Here is a 17,305-nt window from a genome sequence, read left to right on the forward strand (position 1 = left end):
CAGAGCCTAGGCTGCCTACAGATGCGTTTTTTTGACGGACTACTAATAGGGCAGGCAGCTAGCGGATCGTTAGGAAAGATTAGATGAATGTGATCATTTATAATTGGGCCTTTTTTGGGCCTGAAATCGCTGATACAACCTTTAAGAACCTGAGGAGTGGCCCCGGCCGTGGTGCGACTGGCTGGGGCACCTGCACCGTAAGCCGGCGACCCGGGTTCGATTCCCGCCCCGTTGGTCCTTTCTGGATCCCACCCCGACTCTCTCTCTCCCACTCACTTCCTGTCATTCTTTACTGTCCTGTCATTAACTCATTGAGTGCCAAAAACATAATATTACGTTTTTCCTTCCCATGCGTTGAGTGCCAAAAATGTAATATTACGTTTTTAGCTTTTTTTTTTAAATTACGAAACTAGACACTCTAACACACCTTATATGTGATTTTGGGAACTCTGTGATTAATGGAAATGAAATATATGACGAAACTCATGAAAACGCACAATCTGGACATTTTATCATAACTCGGTTGCCGCTTTGGGTCGAATCAGTGACGCTTGCACGTCAGGTCAAAACCAGGCCATTTTCGTGGGTCTATCACTAGGTGGCAGTCTCGCCAGGTCTCGCTGATCACTTCCCGGAAAGTTTACACAAGTAAGTAACAGGCAACACTTCATATTTCATGAAAGACGTTATATCTCCATTTCTAGAAAAAAACAGCGATTTTGATGAAAACTAGCCACTGTTTAGCTTGGGATTTCTCAGGAACAGAGGCGTGTAGAAATACACGGTTTGCACCCACCGAGAGCTTAAAGTCTCACTTTTTAAACGAGCCATTGCATATGTTCATAGCTATAACACAGAATATGCTGTAGCTGTACAAAAATCATCAACAATGGTCTAGATTGCTGGCACTCCCGAAAACAGTTAAAGGCATAAAAAGGCCAAAAAAATAAAATAAAAGAACCTGAGGATGTGGATATCATCACATTCAGATGAGTTCTCCAAAGTACTACAACATTCCAATGGATGACCTGATCTCGGCTCTGATAAGGACTACAGCAAGGTGTACAGTCAGATGTACACTTTATGCTTTATACAATTACAGGTACAGCACCATAGGCAATCAATATTTACTGTGGACTTCGATTCCCACAATGCATTTTGACACATGCATGATTGAAGATCAATTGAATAAAAAAAATAAACATAATCTAATGGGATGCAGTCTGTAGTCCATACACACACACAAACAAACAAACAAACAGAACATTAAGGACAGAGTGAAAGGTAGAGGTGATGAGAGTGATGAATGGGGACCCTGGAGGGAAAGAGAGAGAGAGGGAGAGAGAGAGATAGAGAGGGAGAGACAGGGAGAGGGGGGGAGAGAGAGAGAGAAGGAGAGAGAAAAGGAGAGAGAAAAGGAGGGAGAGAGAGAGAGAGAGAGAGAGAGAGAGAGAGAGAGAGAAAGAAACTCTGGCTGATGGAGGACATGCATTATGGGGGTTAGGGGTGTTTGTGTGGGAGTAGAAGAGAGACAGAGTGTGTGTGTGTTTGTGTGTGTGTGTGTGTGTGTGTGTGTGTGTGCGTGCAAGCACGTGATGGAAACAGTGTGTTTCTCTGTGTGTGTGTGTTTGTTTGTGTGTGTGTGTGTGTGCGTGTGCGTGTAAGCACGTGATGGAAACAGTGTGTTTCTCTGTGTTTCTCTGTGTGTGTTTCTCTGTGTGTGTGTGTGTGTGTGTGACCTCCTCTCCAGCATCTGCTGCAGTATGTCCTGGCCCTCCTCTGTTGGCTCCGCCGCCACCTGATCATCACACACATTGCGGAGTTCGCTGGATGGGTACGACTTCATCGACTGGCAACGCCGCCTCTGCTCGCCGGCCCGCGTTAACACACTGGTTTTCTGTTCTCACACACACACACACAAGATAGAGAGAGAGAAAACATGTAATAAATACACACCATACAAAATGGTATGGTACACTATCAGAACGTCACATATTACCAACCGTCCTGTATGTCCAACCTCTTACGTGTATGTGTCACTTACTATTCATTTCTATACAAACCAAGACGGCAAATTCCTAAAGAGACGCAAGCACCCACATAAGTGTATCTAAATTAGCTGTGTACCAAAAATGACATTTTACCGTGACTAGAAGACTTGTAAGGCTGTGTGTACAAATCCGCTTGGAGCTCCAGTGGAATTTTGAATTGCCACAAGAATTCTCAGGCTAACCGTTGATGTGCCGTGAGAAAGGTTGGGAATATGCACCCACCAGCCCAGCCCTAAACTCCGAGCGTAGTACACAAAATCGGATATTTCAGGCCCCGGTAAGAACCAAACTAGATTTTGTTCAAATCTACACACCTAAAATGTAAGGTTAATTTATCAAATGTTATGTTGAAGTATTAAAAAACATTGTTGTTTTAGAATCTTCAAACAAAATGGTTGGTAATTAGTACGTTTACGATATGATAATGGTGTAATTGTTTTTCAGGTGTTGAGCTTGGGTTAGTGAACGGACATCTTAATCCTTCAGTAATCCAAGACAATTTGAACAATTATATGCTTCCAACTTTTTGGGAACAATGACCGTCTCCCAGTTCATAAAGGAAAGTCCAGAAAGACATTGCTGGACAGGTTTGGTATGGAATTTGACAGACCCATAGACAAGTGGTTCAATATGAGTACAAACTGCTGTTTTGGAATGTGACCTACTGCAGTTCTCTGGATCGTGCACTAATATGCAGTATGCTTTAGCCCAGTGGTCCCCAAACTACGGCCCGTGGGCCGAATACGGCCCTGCGACTCATTTTGGGTGGCCCCCCAAAACATGTCCGTGGTTTGACCATCTGGCCCGCACGGGAGTACGACATCGTCAAACTATGACCTCCGTAATTTCCCCCATTCATTCTCTATGGCGAGTCTTAACAATACACGTGAAATACTCTTTTTGTCCACTGGGGGTTGTTTTGGCGCTGTTTCACGTTTGCCATTGAAAACGGAATGAAATGTAGGCCTACCTGCAAACAATGTAAGAGGCCTATGCTGTCTGCATCAGTGCTCAAAGTATTCTAAAAGTTTATTAATTAATTGTTAATAACTAACTAACTTCTATTCAAGTCATATTTCTGGGACTTTCTGGGATAATTATTTCTATTTTCTCGTTCAGATGTTCATAGAGTTCACAAAGTTCTCATTAGGTGATTTCAGATGTTTTTGCCAGCACTTCATAAAACTCTCATAGTTTGAGAACTTTGAATTATTTGTAGGATATTGCTTGTTCACAACTTGAGCTGTGTATGCAGACACAGAGTTCAGAGTTCACACATTTTGAATAAAATACTTTTGGGACTCCCTGCTAATACTTTTGGGAATGCTAAAGTTGAGCTACATTTTACACTGATATGATATGATGGCAACATAAACACAGCTAACAATGGTATTAAATTGCAGTAGCCTATGATTAAATGTAATGGAATATTCAACTAAGGTAGACTGCTGTTGTTCACAGCACTAAGCTATTTATGGTTACTGATACTCCGAGTCTCTGGCCCTCGCTTAGAGCCAGGCATAGTGAGCTGGCCCTCGGAAGAAAAAGTTTGGGGACCACTGCTTTAGCCTCTCCTATGGCTCCCTGCTGTGTTAGAAAAATCTGAGTTCTAGAGATAAAATAGCAGCATATCGACTTGCGTGCGTGCGTGCGTGTACCTTGAATCTGATGTTGTTGCTGATGAGTATGTTACCCTTCATGAACTCGCGCTCGTTGTCCCTGTTCTCCGTGACGACGGGGAAGGCATGGTAGACGGTGGTCCGCAGGATGCTAACCAGGGATTGGATGCGCGTGTGAGGGTACACGTACGTCAGGTTGGGGTCCATGATGTCACTGGCCGTCAGTCTGATGGATGAAAGGAAGGGGGGAGAGAGAGAGAGAGAGAGAGAGAGAGAGCGAGAGGGAGAGAGAGAGAGAAAGAGAGAGAGATAGAGAGAAAGAGAGAAAGAGAGAGAGAGAGAGAGAGAGAGAGAGAGAGTGAGTGAGAGTGAGAGAGAGGTCACAATTACCCAGCAATATACCCACACCATGGAGCACCAAGTACATTTAAACCAGGTAAACATAAGACCTGCATTATTATCAAAAGACACCAGACTTTCTGTGTGACTCCAATACTGTCAGTGGCTTGGGAAAAAGGCACTCGATTCTGAGAGAGAGAAATAGAGGTTGAGAGAGGTAGAGAGAAAGGAGAGGAAGAGAAAGACACTTTTTCTCAAAGAGGTATTGTATCTGCGCCATTAAGTTTTGCCATTAAAGCTCATTTAAATTGAATCAAAAAAATGAAAGAGAGAGAGATGGAGGACGAGAGGAAGAGGGAGAGAAGGAGAAAGAAAGAAAGAGAGAAAGAAAGAGAGAGAGAGTGAGAGAAGGAAAGAAAGTGAAAGAGGCGAAGTGGACTGAATGGGACTGAACAGAGAGGACAAAGAGACAATTTGATGTTCCACTTGATGTTTCTTTTTTTCATTTGGGCCTCTTCTCTACTCGGGTATCTACACTAGTGCATCCCAGGTAGAGTCCAGTCAGCGCAGGATGCACAGGGGTCCACCCACTGGCACTGACACAATTTCAAAACCTTTCCATGACTTTTCAATGACCATAAACGAAACGTCCATGACCTTTAACAGCCTACAAGTACAAATTAGCTTTCTCCATGCCACAGGTTGGGGCCAATTATGAGAGATTGGATTGGATAAAATGGGTTTTCTCCTGACCTATGTTATATCTGTGAAGGAAGTGATCAAATTATGTGAGTTGATGTACGCTGCAGGGATGTCTGACCTATGTGTGTGTGTATGTATATAGGTGTGTATGTGTGTGTGTGTATGTATGTATGTATGTATGTATGTATACTGTAGGTGTGTATGTGTGTGTGTATGTATGTATGAATAGGTATGTATGTGTGTGTGTGTGTGTATGTGTGTGTGTGTGTGTGTGTGTGTCCATCCTTACTTGTCCATCTCCACCTCAGTCTCCCACTCCAGTAGGGGTACTCCCTTCAGCAGGATGTGGATGTCATAGATGCCCTTATTGAAGAAGTCTCCTGTCCACTTAGCCACCTGACACACACACACACACACACACACACTAATGACATAAAACTAACGACAGGACTATCTACTCCATAACAAAAAGACATGCATTCATTTTGGTATACGCCTACAGCGTATTTAAATTGACGCGATTTATTTTCTTCTAGTTTGTATAATTAAATTGCACTCTGCTAATGAACGAGGAAATATAATGGAGCCTGTGCATGTATTTCACTAAATTGCCAGGAATGAAATTACACCCAGTGCATTTGTCTGTCTGTTCACAGACCGCAGTGGATAACTCAACACAACCTAATGACCTGTCCCCTACCATTAAGGTGATCATGATGGGCAGGCCGTATGTGATCTCATTGGTCGACTCGATGAGGATGACCGTCAGGCTGATGGTCATGCGCACCACACCACCCAGGAAGGCAGCTGCACCAATCAGAGCGAAGGTCCCGGAGTAGATGTGCATGCCCAGGTTTCTGAGGCAGACGGACAGGTGGAGGGGCCAATCAGAAGAGAGACACATTAGCAAAGGAACATGAGGGTGTAAAGTACAATAGTGAGTTTCAAAAAAAATAAAAATAAATAAACAGAGAAGAGTGTTAGTAGCTTTGTGTATGAGTGTCTGTGTGAGTCAGTGGATTTGTGTATGTGTGTGTGTGTGTCAGTGGGTTTGAGTATGAGTGTGTGTGTGTGAGTAGGTTTGAGTATGAGTGTGTGTGTGTGTGTGTGAGTCAGTGGGTTTGTGTATGTATGTGTGTGTGTGTGTGTGTGTCAGTGGGTTTGAGTATGAGTGTGTGTGTGAGTAGGTTTGAGTATGAGTGGGTGTGTCAGTGGGTTAGTGTTAGAGTGTGTGTGTAAGAGTGTGTGTGTGTGTGTGTCAGTGGGTTTGTGTATGAGTGTGTGTGTAAATCAGTGGCTTTGTGAGCCAGAGAACAGTAGCTTATTACTTGCAGCTGACTGGACATGAAAACACTTGGGGACAAGGCTGCTTGTGTGTGTGTGTGTGTGTGTGTGTGTGTGTGTGTGTGTGTGTGTGTGTGTGTGTGTGTGTGTGTGTGTGTGTGTGTGTGTGTGTGTGTGTGTGTGTGTGGTGGGTACACGAGGCAGTTAGGGGTCAGAAAAGAAAACTTTACCCCACAAAAGCAATCATGGAGAACTTGCACAGTCAGCACAATAAACACACACACACACACACACACACACACACACACACACACATACTCACACACACAAACACACTCTCTTTCTCTCACAGACACACACACACACACACACACACTCGTTCTCTCACAGACACACACACACACACAAAAAGTGCAGAGAGAACACTAATCTCATGTGCCATGGGAAACTCACATCTTGAGGACGTTGGCCACTAGGCGTCCGAGTGACGCCCCACAGAGCAGCGAAGGGACAAAGAGGCCGCTGGGGACGGACACGCCGTATGTCCAACACGCCAGCAGGAAGTACAGAACAAAGAAGAGAGACAGAGTCACCGGGCTGAAGGTAGCTGCAGAGAGAGAGAGAGAGAGAGAGAGAGAGAGAGAGAGAGAGAGAGAGAGACAGAGAGAGAGAGAGAGAGAGAGAGAGAGAGAGAGAGAGAGGGAGAGGGAGAGGGAGAGAGAGAGAGAGAGAGAGTGAGAGTGAGAGAGAGAGAGAGAGATTAAATGGTGAATATTAAAAATGATTCCCTATACTGCAAAAAAATGAGTACAAAGAATTGCTATACATCTTGATGAAGGGCCTTCAGCTGCTTTGGCAAATGTGTTTAAAATGACAAAGTTTTATTTTCCCTTTTCTTACAAATGGTGAATTGTGGTAAAACTTGTTCACTGTCACATACAGAGAGAGCGAGAGCGAGAGAGAGAGAGAATATGTTGCATTTAGTGCATTGGTGGAAGAGCTGGTGGATAGCCACTTCCTGTGGTGTGTGTGTGTGTGTGTGTGTGTGTGTGTGTGTGTGTGTCTCACCGTCCTGGTGGAAGAGCTGGTGGATAGCCACTTCCTGTGGGTTGAAGAAGAGTGTGGCCATGTCATTGTAGCTCTTATTGGAGCAGAAAAACTGCCTGATGGTGGAATTCACGTCCATATTGTCCCCCTCCTGAACACACACACACACACACACAGAGAAAGAGAAAACATGTAATAAATACATACATACCACACAAAATGGTATGGTACACTATGATAATGGTGTAATGGTTTTTCAGGTGTTGAGATTGGGTGAGTGAACGGACATCTTAATCCTTCAGTATTAAGACAATTTGAACAATTATATGCTTCCAACTTTTTGGGAACAGTGACTGTCTCCAAGTTCATAAAGGAAAGTCAACAAAGACATTGCTGAACAGGTTTGGTATGGAAGAATTTGACAAGTACATATTACTGGTTCAATACGAGTACAAACTGCTGTTTTGGAATTTGAGCTACTGCAGTTCTCTGGACCGTACACTAATATGCAGTATGCTTTAGACTCTCCTATTGCTCCATGCTGTGTTTGAAAAATAGAGTCCTATAAATAAAATAGCCTGGGTTTTCCCATGCTGCCTTACGCGCGCAATTTTACGACATTACGGCTTTGGGCATTCGGAAACCACGTTTCAAATACGAGAAAATGTACATGTAGTTCCCAGACCCCATCTCAATGAGATGAGGTTTGGCGTTAGCCAGGCTAGAGATAAAATAGCAGTATATCGACTTACGGCCCTGAAAAAAATAGATCACTGGCTCCCTCTAGTGGACAGCAAGTGAAACAGAAGACTCTCTTTGCCAAGTCACTATTGTTCACCTACGTGTGTGTGTTTATACCTTCAATCTGACTGCTGAATGATGTATTAGTGGCTAGACATTGACACTATTGTTTATAAACTGAGGATAAGTTAAGTACATAAAAGGTGAAAAACAAGAAACCATTGAGCTAAATAGAGTGCCTCTGAGTAACTCCAGCAGCTCAACTAGTAATTGAGAGCTAGTCACTACATAACGGGCCAAACGGGCCAAATGACCCAAAACAAAAACAGAGCAAGGTTCCTGTGGCCATCCACCTCATCACATCTCAGGCCAGTGTGTGTGTGTGTGTGTGTGTGTGTGTATGTATTTTGGCTCCATATGGTGAAGGCTTCTGTCCTAGTGTAAACACAACCTTGTGCCACCCTGACACACTCACTTCCAGCTCAAGGGCAGTCAGTACACACACACACACACACACACACACACACACACACACACACACACACACACAGACACACAGACACACACACAGGCCAGGGAGTCATTTGTCAGACTCATTTGATTGGCAGCTTTTCATTAAGGTGCAAAATTAATTTTGCGTGCAGGGGAGAGGTGCCATGTCTTTAACATGAGATGGAAGGTTTGATAAGGCTACGGCTGTGCTAATGAGAATAAAAGAAGTGTGAAAAGGCAAGACGAGCAGTAATTGAGTGCATGGGAATGAGAAAGTCACTCTGGGAATGAATGAGATGCAGACTTGTCCAGAGAGATTAAAAGAGAAGTGTTTGAAGAAATGCTTTGGGGGTGAGATGTTTCCGTGTGCATGTGTGACCAGTGTAATGGTGTGTGAGTGTGTGTTTGTGTGTGTATCCAGCACATTAGTGTGAGTCTGATTGAACATGTGTGCATTGTGTGTGTGTGTGTGTGTGTGTGTGTGTGTGTGTGTGTGTGTGTGTGTGTGTGTGTGTGTGTGTGTGCATGCATGCGTGCAAAGGGAATCTGACTGACCAGCACAGTCGAGTTGTGTGTTGTGGGGGGAGACAGGTCCCGACACTCTCCCAGGGTCATCGAGGCCACGAAGATCACCACCGTTGTCACCATGGTGACCAGCAGGCTCTCCAACACCCTGGCAAACAAACGGATTCTCAGCAGATGGTCCGATAGCTGTATCTAGTATACCATCCTCATTCACACTGCAGCACACAATATATATCTGATAACATTTTCTTCCGGGGGAGCCCCTGCTTTAATTAACATGTCATTAAAAATTAAAAACACATTTGTATAGGTGTACTAATACTTTGATTAAAGACATATTTCACTCGATGGATAAAATTAAACTGCACACAAGTGTATGTGAATATACGCATACATATCTATGTATTTGTGTGTGTGTTTTGTACCTGACGACCTTGGCCTTGGGGTGGACGTTTTTCATGCGATACTTGGCGAGGCGTTTGTTGATGCAGTTGAACAAAGCTCCCAGCAGCCCCCCCACGATTCCCATCAGCACAAAGAAGGCCAGGTCCACCGCCGTCCACAGGTGGCACGCCTTGTCACCATCTTGGCACTAGGAGGGAGAGAGAGGGAGACACACACACACACACACACACACACACAAACTCAATGCGTAGATAATCGCATGCCAGTGAAGATGGCATAATTTCATTCAGATGTGTGATGAGTACACAAACAAGCACGCACGCACGTGTTTACCTTAAACTCGCCAAAGTTGAGCAGGCCTGGCAGCTGGAAAGAGCCCCACTTGTTGTAGTTGAGCCCAGACCGGAAGAAGTTCAGAGTAAAGGTAGCCGACATGGAGCAGAACAACTGAGACAGAGAGAGTGAGGGATAGAGAGAGGGAGGGATAAAGAAAGAGAGAATATTCTCTTTCCTTTCTCAAGATCAGTGACTGCTGAGCAAAGCCAGACATTAGGCTTACATAGGAGACATTTATTAACATTGACATGGAAGTTGGAACAACTCAAGACACCACAGATGCAGGTACAGTCACAGTGATCATGACCTTTGTCTCTGCAGTGTTGGGAAACCCACTACCTAAGCAGTCTGAGGTGTGTGTGTGTGTGTGTGTGTGTGTGTGTCCCACTCACCACTTTCCATGTGAGAGCCTGGTTCCAGAAGGATGACCCCTCCTCCAGACTGAAGAGGGTGCCCCCGATGGGCGCCCCGAAAGCAGCCGCCACGCCTGCTGCTGCCCCCGCCGACACAAAGTCACGCTTGTCCCTGAAGACACACACACACACACACACACACACACACACACTCACACACACACACACACACACACACACACACACACAGGAATCAATCAACCATCATACATACTGGTAGCTAGCTGTACATTTAACTCCGATGTAGACACCCTTTGAATTTCTCTCAGGTGAGATATGACAAATAACTGCTGTAGTGTTGTGGCAAATTAACATTTTGGTTCATTTTGACAGCATTGACAATAATACATTTGTAATAGATCTGTAACAATGACTTTTCTTATGATCAATTGAGCAATATCCGCGCGCGCGCGCACACACACACACACACACACACACACACACACACACACACACACACACACACACACACACACACACACACACACACACACACACACACACACAAACGGCTGCTTACCGGTCACTGCGGAAGTATGGGAAGTAAAACTGGATCTTCTTAAAGGTGATACTCTGGAACTGGAGACACAGATCGATGACATCATGATGATTTTCAAGAACATCACCATCATTACTACCACCACCACCACCCTCATCATTATCACCATTCTCCTCCTCAGATGGGAAAACATGGAGGATGGGTTGCATTTGAAAATCAATTTCTTTCAAATCCTACTATTCCAGAGGAGTTCAGCTCCACTTTATCTCTGAGTAAATCAATCATGTTCATCAATCATGCTGCAGGCCTGTCTGTGTAAAACTACTTTAAACTTAACTCAATACATCTGAACAGCCATTCAACTTTCTCCAACTACCCTCTCTATAATGAAAACGCGTCCCTCATTTTAAGATATGTTGCATATCCTTGATTGAAAATAAACTCCAGTCCAGTGCCATCCGGTGCTCCGCGCAGGCAGACACATTCCGTCAACTTCAGCTCACGGCTCCATAGAAATGCATTGGGAGCCGTGATTTTTGTCCGGTTTTATGGGATTTTATAGTGGTGTGAGTTGAAAGGGACGGCCAAAGAACATGTATCTCCATGTCATCCTGAAGTCTTTCGGCGGATTCCAAATGAAATCCGGGAGGTCCGGGGCTCTCTAAAGGAGCCTCTTGGGCTGTAACTACAGACAGTCTTACAGATATCATGGAGGTTCTAATCAACTCTGGTCTGAGTTTGACGGACATAGCAACAATAACTAAGGGGGCGTGGATTTTGTGATTGGTCAATTGAAAGCTGCTACTGCATAGTGTGAGAGTGATAGTGATAGTTTGAGAAATGAATGAAGCACATAAGGGAATAAGGGACATTATAGAGACAAAGGGATAATAACCATCCTTCCTTCCTTCCTTTCATCCTTCCTTCTTCCACAATCTCCACATAAAGGAGCTTACTGAGGAATCTACATCCTTGTATCCCACTGTGTTATGTATTGGGGGTTGCTCAGACCTACACAAGAGCAGACAGCCCACTGACACGTCCTCAGCACACATCCAGATTAGGGGGTTTAAGGTCTGAGCAACGTAGTGATTTCCCTAGACGTGTAGCGACCCGCTAGACCAGGATTCCCTAATACACTGCGCCTGTGTGTAAATCCAATTCTGTTGCAGGCACTAAGGTGTGTGAGAGCTGTAGTCGTACCTGAGGCAGACCTGCTCCGATGATGGCACCGCTGTGGATCATTGGTCCCTCCTTCCCGACAAACAGACCTGAAAAAAATCAAACAACGTGTCAGAACACGCAAGGTGAACTCAATTGACTCGAACATGAAAAAAACGCATCTACAAGTTCCCAAATGTTTCGATCTGTTTCCCTCTCACAGCTATAAGCCGCGCCCCGGAGATCCAGCACGGTGCCGCAATGCTTCAAGCCCTGAATGTTCCACATACTAAACCACACAGAGATGAGAAGAAACAAACAGGCCTGTATCAGGGCACGTTCTGCCAAGTGCACAAACAAACCTGATCAATCAAATTCTGCAAAGCTACTGGAGCTAGCGTGAGACAGCAGACTCTCTCACAAGCTCCACTCGCAAAGACAGGCTTTCCATATTTTTATGACTAAACAACACAAAATCTTCCATTTGAAGTCAGTGTACCTGATGATGGAGCTATTTAGCAAAGAGGTGAAACTAGGAAAGAGGGGAAAACTAATGCACAGTACACAGGCTATGTATCATCCATATGCGGCAACTGTCCGTGACCTTCATGTTTATTGTGCAAACAAACAAACACAAGTGTGTGTGAGCTGACACACACACACACACACACACACACACACACACACACACACAGCACAGGTGCTGAAGCTCACCTCCAGCCACTGCGAACAGCACTCCCACCACCTTACACACAAACGTGCGCAGACGCACGATCCCCGGGATCTTCACCCCGTTCAGGTAGCTCTTGATCTCTGGGATCCCTGAGCCTGCTGCCACAGGCTGGGGGGGGGGGGGGGGGGGTCAGAGGTCAGTTATGAGCAACGTGTCAGCAATGCAAATGGTAACATGGAAATGAAATGCACCTGACAAGATATAGATACATTGCATTTTTCCCATCCCATCTCATTTCCTGCCATACATGCACTCACTCATTCACTCACTCTCACACACACACACACACACACACTCACACACACACACACACACACACACACACACACACACTCACACAGAGACGAACAGCCAGACAGATACACACACACAAAGTAAAATGGAAATGAAATGCACTCATACACAGACATACTGTACACACACAGAGGGGAGACACACACACACACACACACAAGACACAGAGAGACACACACACACACAGAGGGGAGAGACACAAACACACAGAGAGAAGACAGACAGACAGACAGACAGACACAGACAGACACACACACACACACACACACACACACACACACACACACACACACACACACACACACACACACACCCCCCTCTCTGACCTCGACGAGCACAAGGACGCTGGCGATGAAGATGAAGGCCATGTTGAAGGCCAGCAGCTCCAGCAGAGACAGGGCCAGGCAGCCCTTCTCACTGCACTCCTCCACAGCTGGAAGAGGTCAAAGGTCAAGGAGAGGGCAGAGATTAAAGTGGAGCTTACACTGACATGACCCTGAGACGACCACAGTGCAGTGCTCTCCACAGTAGGAGTTGAGTTTAGAACAGTACAATAATGTGGTACTATCTATCTGGTTTAACCAGCATTGCAATGTGTGCACAAACAGCTACTTTTGAAGTCTTTCAATATCTTACTTTATGTCCTATAACAAGGGACACGTACTTCTTAAATTTCTGACATTGTGATTCATGCACTCATATTTATGCAATCATGAATTCAAATAAATATCATAATTAAATTCATAGAGCATTATATTTTACAAGTATTTTCTTTCTATGTGTGTCTGCACTGATTGCTTTGTAGTGCCTTTGTTATAATAATGCTATAAAAGTTACAGGTTCGAAGCGCTAACCAGTAGGCCACGGCTGCCCCAAATAAAGTCCAGTTCAATTCCTGTGAGTGCTAACAATGTTAGTCAACACACCATCTTGCTGCTATAGCTAAGTACTCAGAGTCATTCAGCTCTGTGTATGAGGGAAAAAAAATAAAGCCAAAAAGTTTAGCTGCATTCCATCATGCTTGGTGTTATCAGAAAAAAAGATACATTTCCCAACCACGCTGAACTTGAGCTGTGTGAAGAGGCGGACAAAGAAATCCACAAACAGGCCGACCTAAAGCAAAACACACACACACACACACAGACAAGTTGCCATTGCAGTCATTAAAGCAATCAATTTAACATGGCTACTAAGGGACAAAAACAAGCACAACATTGTATAGAACTAGAGCAGTACATTCTGCTACTTGTAACAGATCTGATAGGCATGCACTATTCCACCATGCAAATCCTTTGTCCATGGCTGGTGGTGTACTCACCCCAACCACTGAGATAACAGAGCATGACAGACTGATAAGACGCATCTGATCCCATTTCAGGCCTTAGTGGGAAGCTACAGCAGGCGCGGAACTGAAGCGTTTCGTTCGCCTTGCATCTGCTGCAACAATTAGCTTCCACTGTAACCAATGGAAGTAGTTACACCAGACGTGATAGCGGCGCGTACGTTGGAAAAAAAAAATAGTCCGTTCATCTAAAATGGATATTACGCGTCACGAACGGAACGCTTCAGTTACGCGCCTGGTGTATCTTCCCTGTTAGAGACACCCATAACAAGAGTCCACGATCCTCACCACTCCGATGGAGACTCCTATGGCAAACACCAGCATCCACTTCACTGCTTCATACTTTTTGGCTTTCTGTGAACAGAAACACATGAACGCAGCACGAATTACAAAAAACGCCCATGAACGTGCAAGCAATATAACCAACTATGAGTTGTTTACAGTATGAATGTATGCCCATTCAAAATGTATCTCTTGAAAGAGATTTCTTTGAGGAAAGAAATTCATGAGAATTGACATAAAAGCCCAGCCTACACCTGTCCTCTGAGTGATGGCTGATCAACATTGAGCTATGCTGAGATTTCATTCACAGTATATGTGGAATCAAGAAAATGAACACTACTGATGAACAGAATCACTTGTGAGTCATTCATGAATGCCTACACCCTGCTCAATAACAATGCTGAATAGAATTCATACATCATTTTTAGCCTACTTACACTAATTGGTATGGTTTAGCATTTCAATAACGATAAAGGCTGCATGCTAATGTATAAGTATAAGAATAAGTAGATATACTCTTTTGATCCCGTGAGGGAAATTTGGTCTCTGCATTTATCCCAATCCGTGAATTAGTGAAACACACTCAGCACACAGTGAACACACAGTGAGGTGAAGCACACACTAATCCCGGCGCAGTGAACTGCCTGCAACAACAGCGGCGCTCGGGGAGCAGTGAGGAGTTAGGTGCCTTGCTCAAGGGCACTTCAGCCGTGCCTATTGGTCGGGGTTCGAACAGGCAACCCTCCGGTTACAAGTCCGAAGCGCTAACCAGTAGGCCACAGCTGCTGTGACTTGTGACAACAAGATAGTGTTGAATATTTTCATATTGTCATATGTATCGTTATGGCAAAAATACCATGAAAAATCGTTGGCTTTAAAGTCTACATGCCCACCCCTCGTGGAGAGATGCTATGACAATCTTCCTCTCACCTTATTGTCCATCCCCTCCAGGACCTCCATGTAGGGCTCATTGATACAGCGGTCATAGTCCAAACTCTACAAAAACACAAACAAAACAAATAAAAAAAAAAAAGACACCTTCACCACTGTAGGATATCAGAGTCAGACTTCTGCACGCAGTATTACAGAGTGCTGCACATTTCTAGCCTATGAACGTTTAGTTTCAAAAGGCATGATGAAGCAATTGTTTTTAATGTATGTAAGGTTAAGGTTCTTACTCTAAAGCCTCATTGTTCTAGCCTAGAAATCTAGACGCATTTGCATTCCCTGCTACTTGAAAACAAAGAAGATGGATGTTGCTGTTGGCGAACAGCGTGACACGAGTTAAGCTTTTTTTAAGTTGGCAAAAGTTTGAACAACTAGCCAGATAGCTCTGCTGGTGGGAAAACGCATTGGACTCACGAGTTGTAGCGCTATCCTATTGCATGTAGAGGGAATTTGAAAGACAACCGTTTATCCCGCCCCTCGGGCTGAGCACTGCCAATGGTGAGTCCCTAGACCCTACATCTTGATGTGGGTCTGGCTCGTCAGGCTACCATTGTTCTGTAGATTGAATATTACTTCTCATTGTAAGTCACCCTGGATGAAAACCCATCAGCTAAATGAATGAAAGATGTAAATACAAATGCCATGGTGACAGCTGCCTGGCAGTGTGTAAGGATCAGTTTCCTACAGCTGTGGTTTTATGACTGAGACTGGACTCTGTTCTCTGCCTCAGTCACTACTGTCAATACCTCACACAGTGTTAGAGTGTGCTACTGTACACCGTTATAACTAAGGTTTCGTTTCTTGAGTCCTGATAATGCAATGTTGACACCAGGCAGTCTGAGTGAAGCTGTGCCTCTTTCTCACCTCGTAGTCTTTCCTGGGCAGGATCTCGTCCTCCTCCTCCCTTGTCTCTCCCAGGATGGTCTGAGTGGACAGGCAGAAAGACACAAACACAGCCGCAATGACATTCAGATGGGCCACACAGGAAACAGGCACACTGAGTGTGTATCCAGTTACACACAAGTCTCATTCTACCCTACACCAGGCATATTGATTCAATGGCAATGCACAGTAGTATACAGCTTGAGAATGTCAACAAGCTCCTCTGGGCCCCGATTTAGATGACAGGAAAAGAGTCAAGTCAGACAATGTGTATTGGTCATGAGGTAAAGCTTTGTGGGAGCATTGAGCCGATTCACCAATGTTTTGGACCTTGAATGCTATTACCAATTAGCCTTTTCATAGTTGTTATATTAGCCTCAATTAGACTTCAGACTTTGCTCGCCATTTTAATTTCGTCTATCTGTGTCCCAGGGAACAAAACAAAAGTCAACTCAACGTTTCCTTGAGCACAACCCCACCCTATAGGAGAGGAGCCAGGTCGTGGCCACAGTAACAGCTCTGAGTGATCCTTTGGGATGGCTACAATCCCAGATGCTCTGCTGACCATCTGTCACACACAAAACAGAGGGGTAATAGGCTAAAAATTAGCAATGAGTTACCTACGGGGCGGACACTGATTTCTCGATAACCTAACAAAGAAGTTGTTATATTTACACAAGCAGCATTAGGTCCAATTCACTAGTCCAGTGGGATTTTGTATACTCGTGCTTGCTAGGTGAGATTGCACATCATGGTGCCTTAAAAAGAAACCGAAACCATCCAATATGACAGCTCGGCCTTAACTTTTACTCCTTGCCCATGGGCCTTTAATGACTTTATCACTGTATCTTGCAGAGGTAGCTCTACAACGTGGAAAGAAATGTTGACTTCTGCTAACGTAGAACTAGGGTGGAGCTTTTAGACCCAATCTGGCAGCGTCATACGGGAGCCGCTATCCCTACCTCTCTCTCTTTCTCTACCAAAACAGGTGAGCATGGAGCATGCAATTAAAGAAGCTGAGCACCCCTACCAGCTCCTCTGGCGTCCTGGTTTCCGCATCCCTGCAACAGCATTGACAACACAAACAGCTCCTGCAACACGCCATCTTCACTGTTTCAGCACCACCGCCGCCGCCACCACCACTTTGTCATGTGATAAACAAAGACCGCTGAGCGGTAGTCGTACACGTGCTTGATGCGCAAACTCTGCG

General features: G+C 44.7%; 1 protein-coding gene across 1 annotated transcript in view; it reads right to left on the reverse strand.

Moving 5' to 3' along the window:
• The window catches only part of clcn6 (chloride channel 6), a 22,231-nt gene extending 4,993 nt beyond the window's left edge, over window positions 1-17,238 (reverse strand). Inside the window, exons 1-19 of the mRNA XM_042097125.1 lie at window positions 17,126-17,238; window positions 16,078-16,137; window positions 15,196-15,261; window positions 14,272-14,337; window positions 13,688-13,754; window positions 12,968-13,074; window positions 12,329-12,455; window positions 11,657-11,724; window positions 10,475-10,533; window positions 9,934-10,066; window positions 9,539-9,652; window positions 9,226-9,392; window positions 8,831-8,948; window positions 7,064-7,193; window positions 6,449-6,602; window positions 5,412-5,568; window positions 5,001-5,107; window positions 3,710-3,896; window positions 1,740-1,897 (exon numbers count right to left, since the gene is read on the reverse strand). Of these exons, the coding sequence (XP_041953059.1) occupies window positions 1,740-1,897; window positions 3,710-3,896; window positions 5,001-5,107; window positions 5,412-5,568; window positions 6,449-6,602; window positions 7,064-7,193; window positions 8,831-8,948; window positions 9,226-9,392; window positions 9,539-9,652; window positions 9,934-10,066; window positions 10,475-10,533; window positions 11,657-11,724; window positions 12,329-12,455; window positions 12,968-13,074; window positions 13,688-13,754; window positions 14,272-14,337; window positions 15,196-15,261; window positions 16,078-16,137; window positions 17,126-17,200 (2,120 nt within the window). The 5' untranslated portion in view covers window positions 17,201-17,238. The remainder of the gene's footprint in view (window positions 1-1,739; window positions 1,898-3,709; window positions 3,897-5,000; window positions 5,108-5,411; window positions 5,569-6,448; window positions 6,603-7,063; window positions 7,194-8,830; window positions 8,949-9,225; window positions 9,393-9,538; window positions 9,653-9,933; window positions 10,067-10,474; window positions 10,534-11,656; window positions 11,725-12,328; window positions 12,456-12,967; window positions 13,075-13,687; window positions 13,755-14,271; window positions 14,338-15,195; window positions 15,262-16,077; window positions 16,138-17,125) is intronic.
• Between the last annotated feature and the right edge of the window lie 67 nt (window positions 17,239-17,305).

This window comes from Alosa sapidissima, chromosome 7 (genome assembly GCF_018492685.1).
Source record: "Alosa sapidissima isolate fAloSap1 chromosome 7, fAloSap1.pri, whole genome shotgun sequence".
In the NCBI taxonomy this organism is placed as follows: domain Eukaryota; kingdom Metazoa; phylum Chordata; class Actinopteri; order Clupeiformes; family Clupeidae; genus Alosa; species Alosa sapidissima.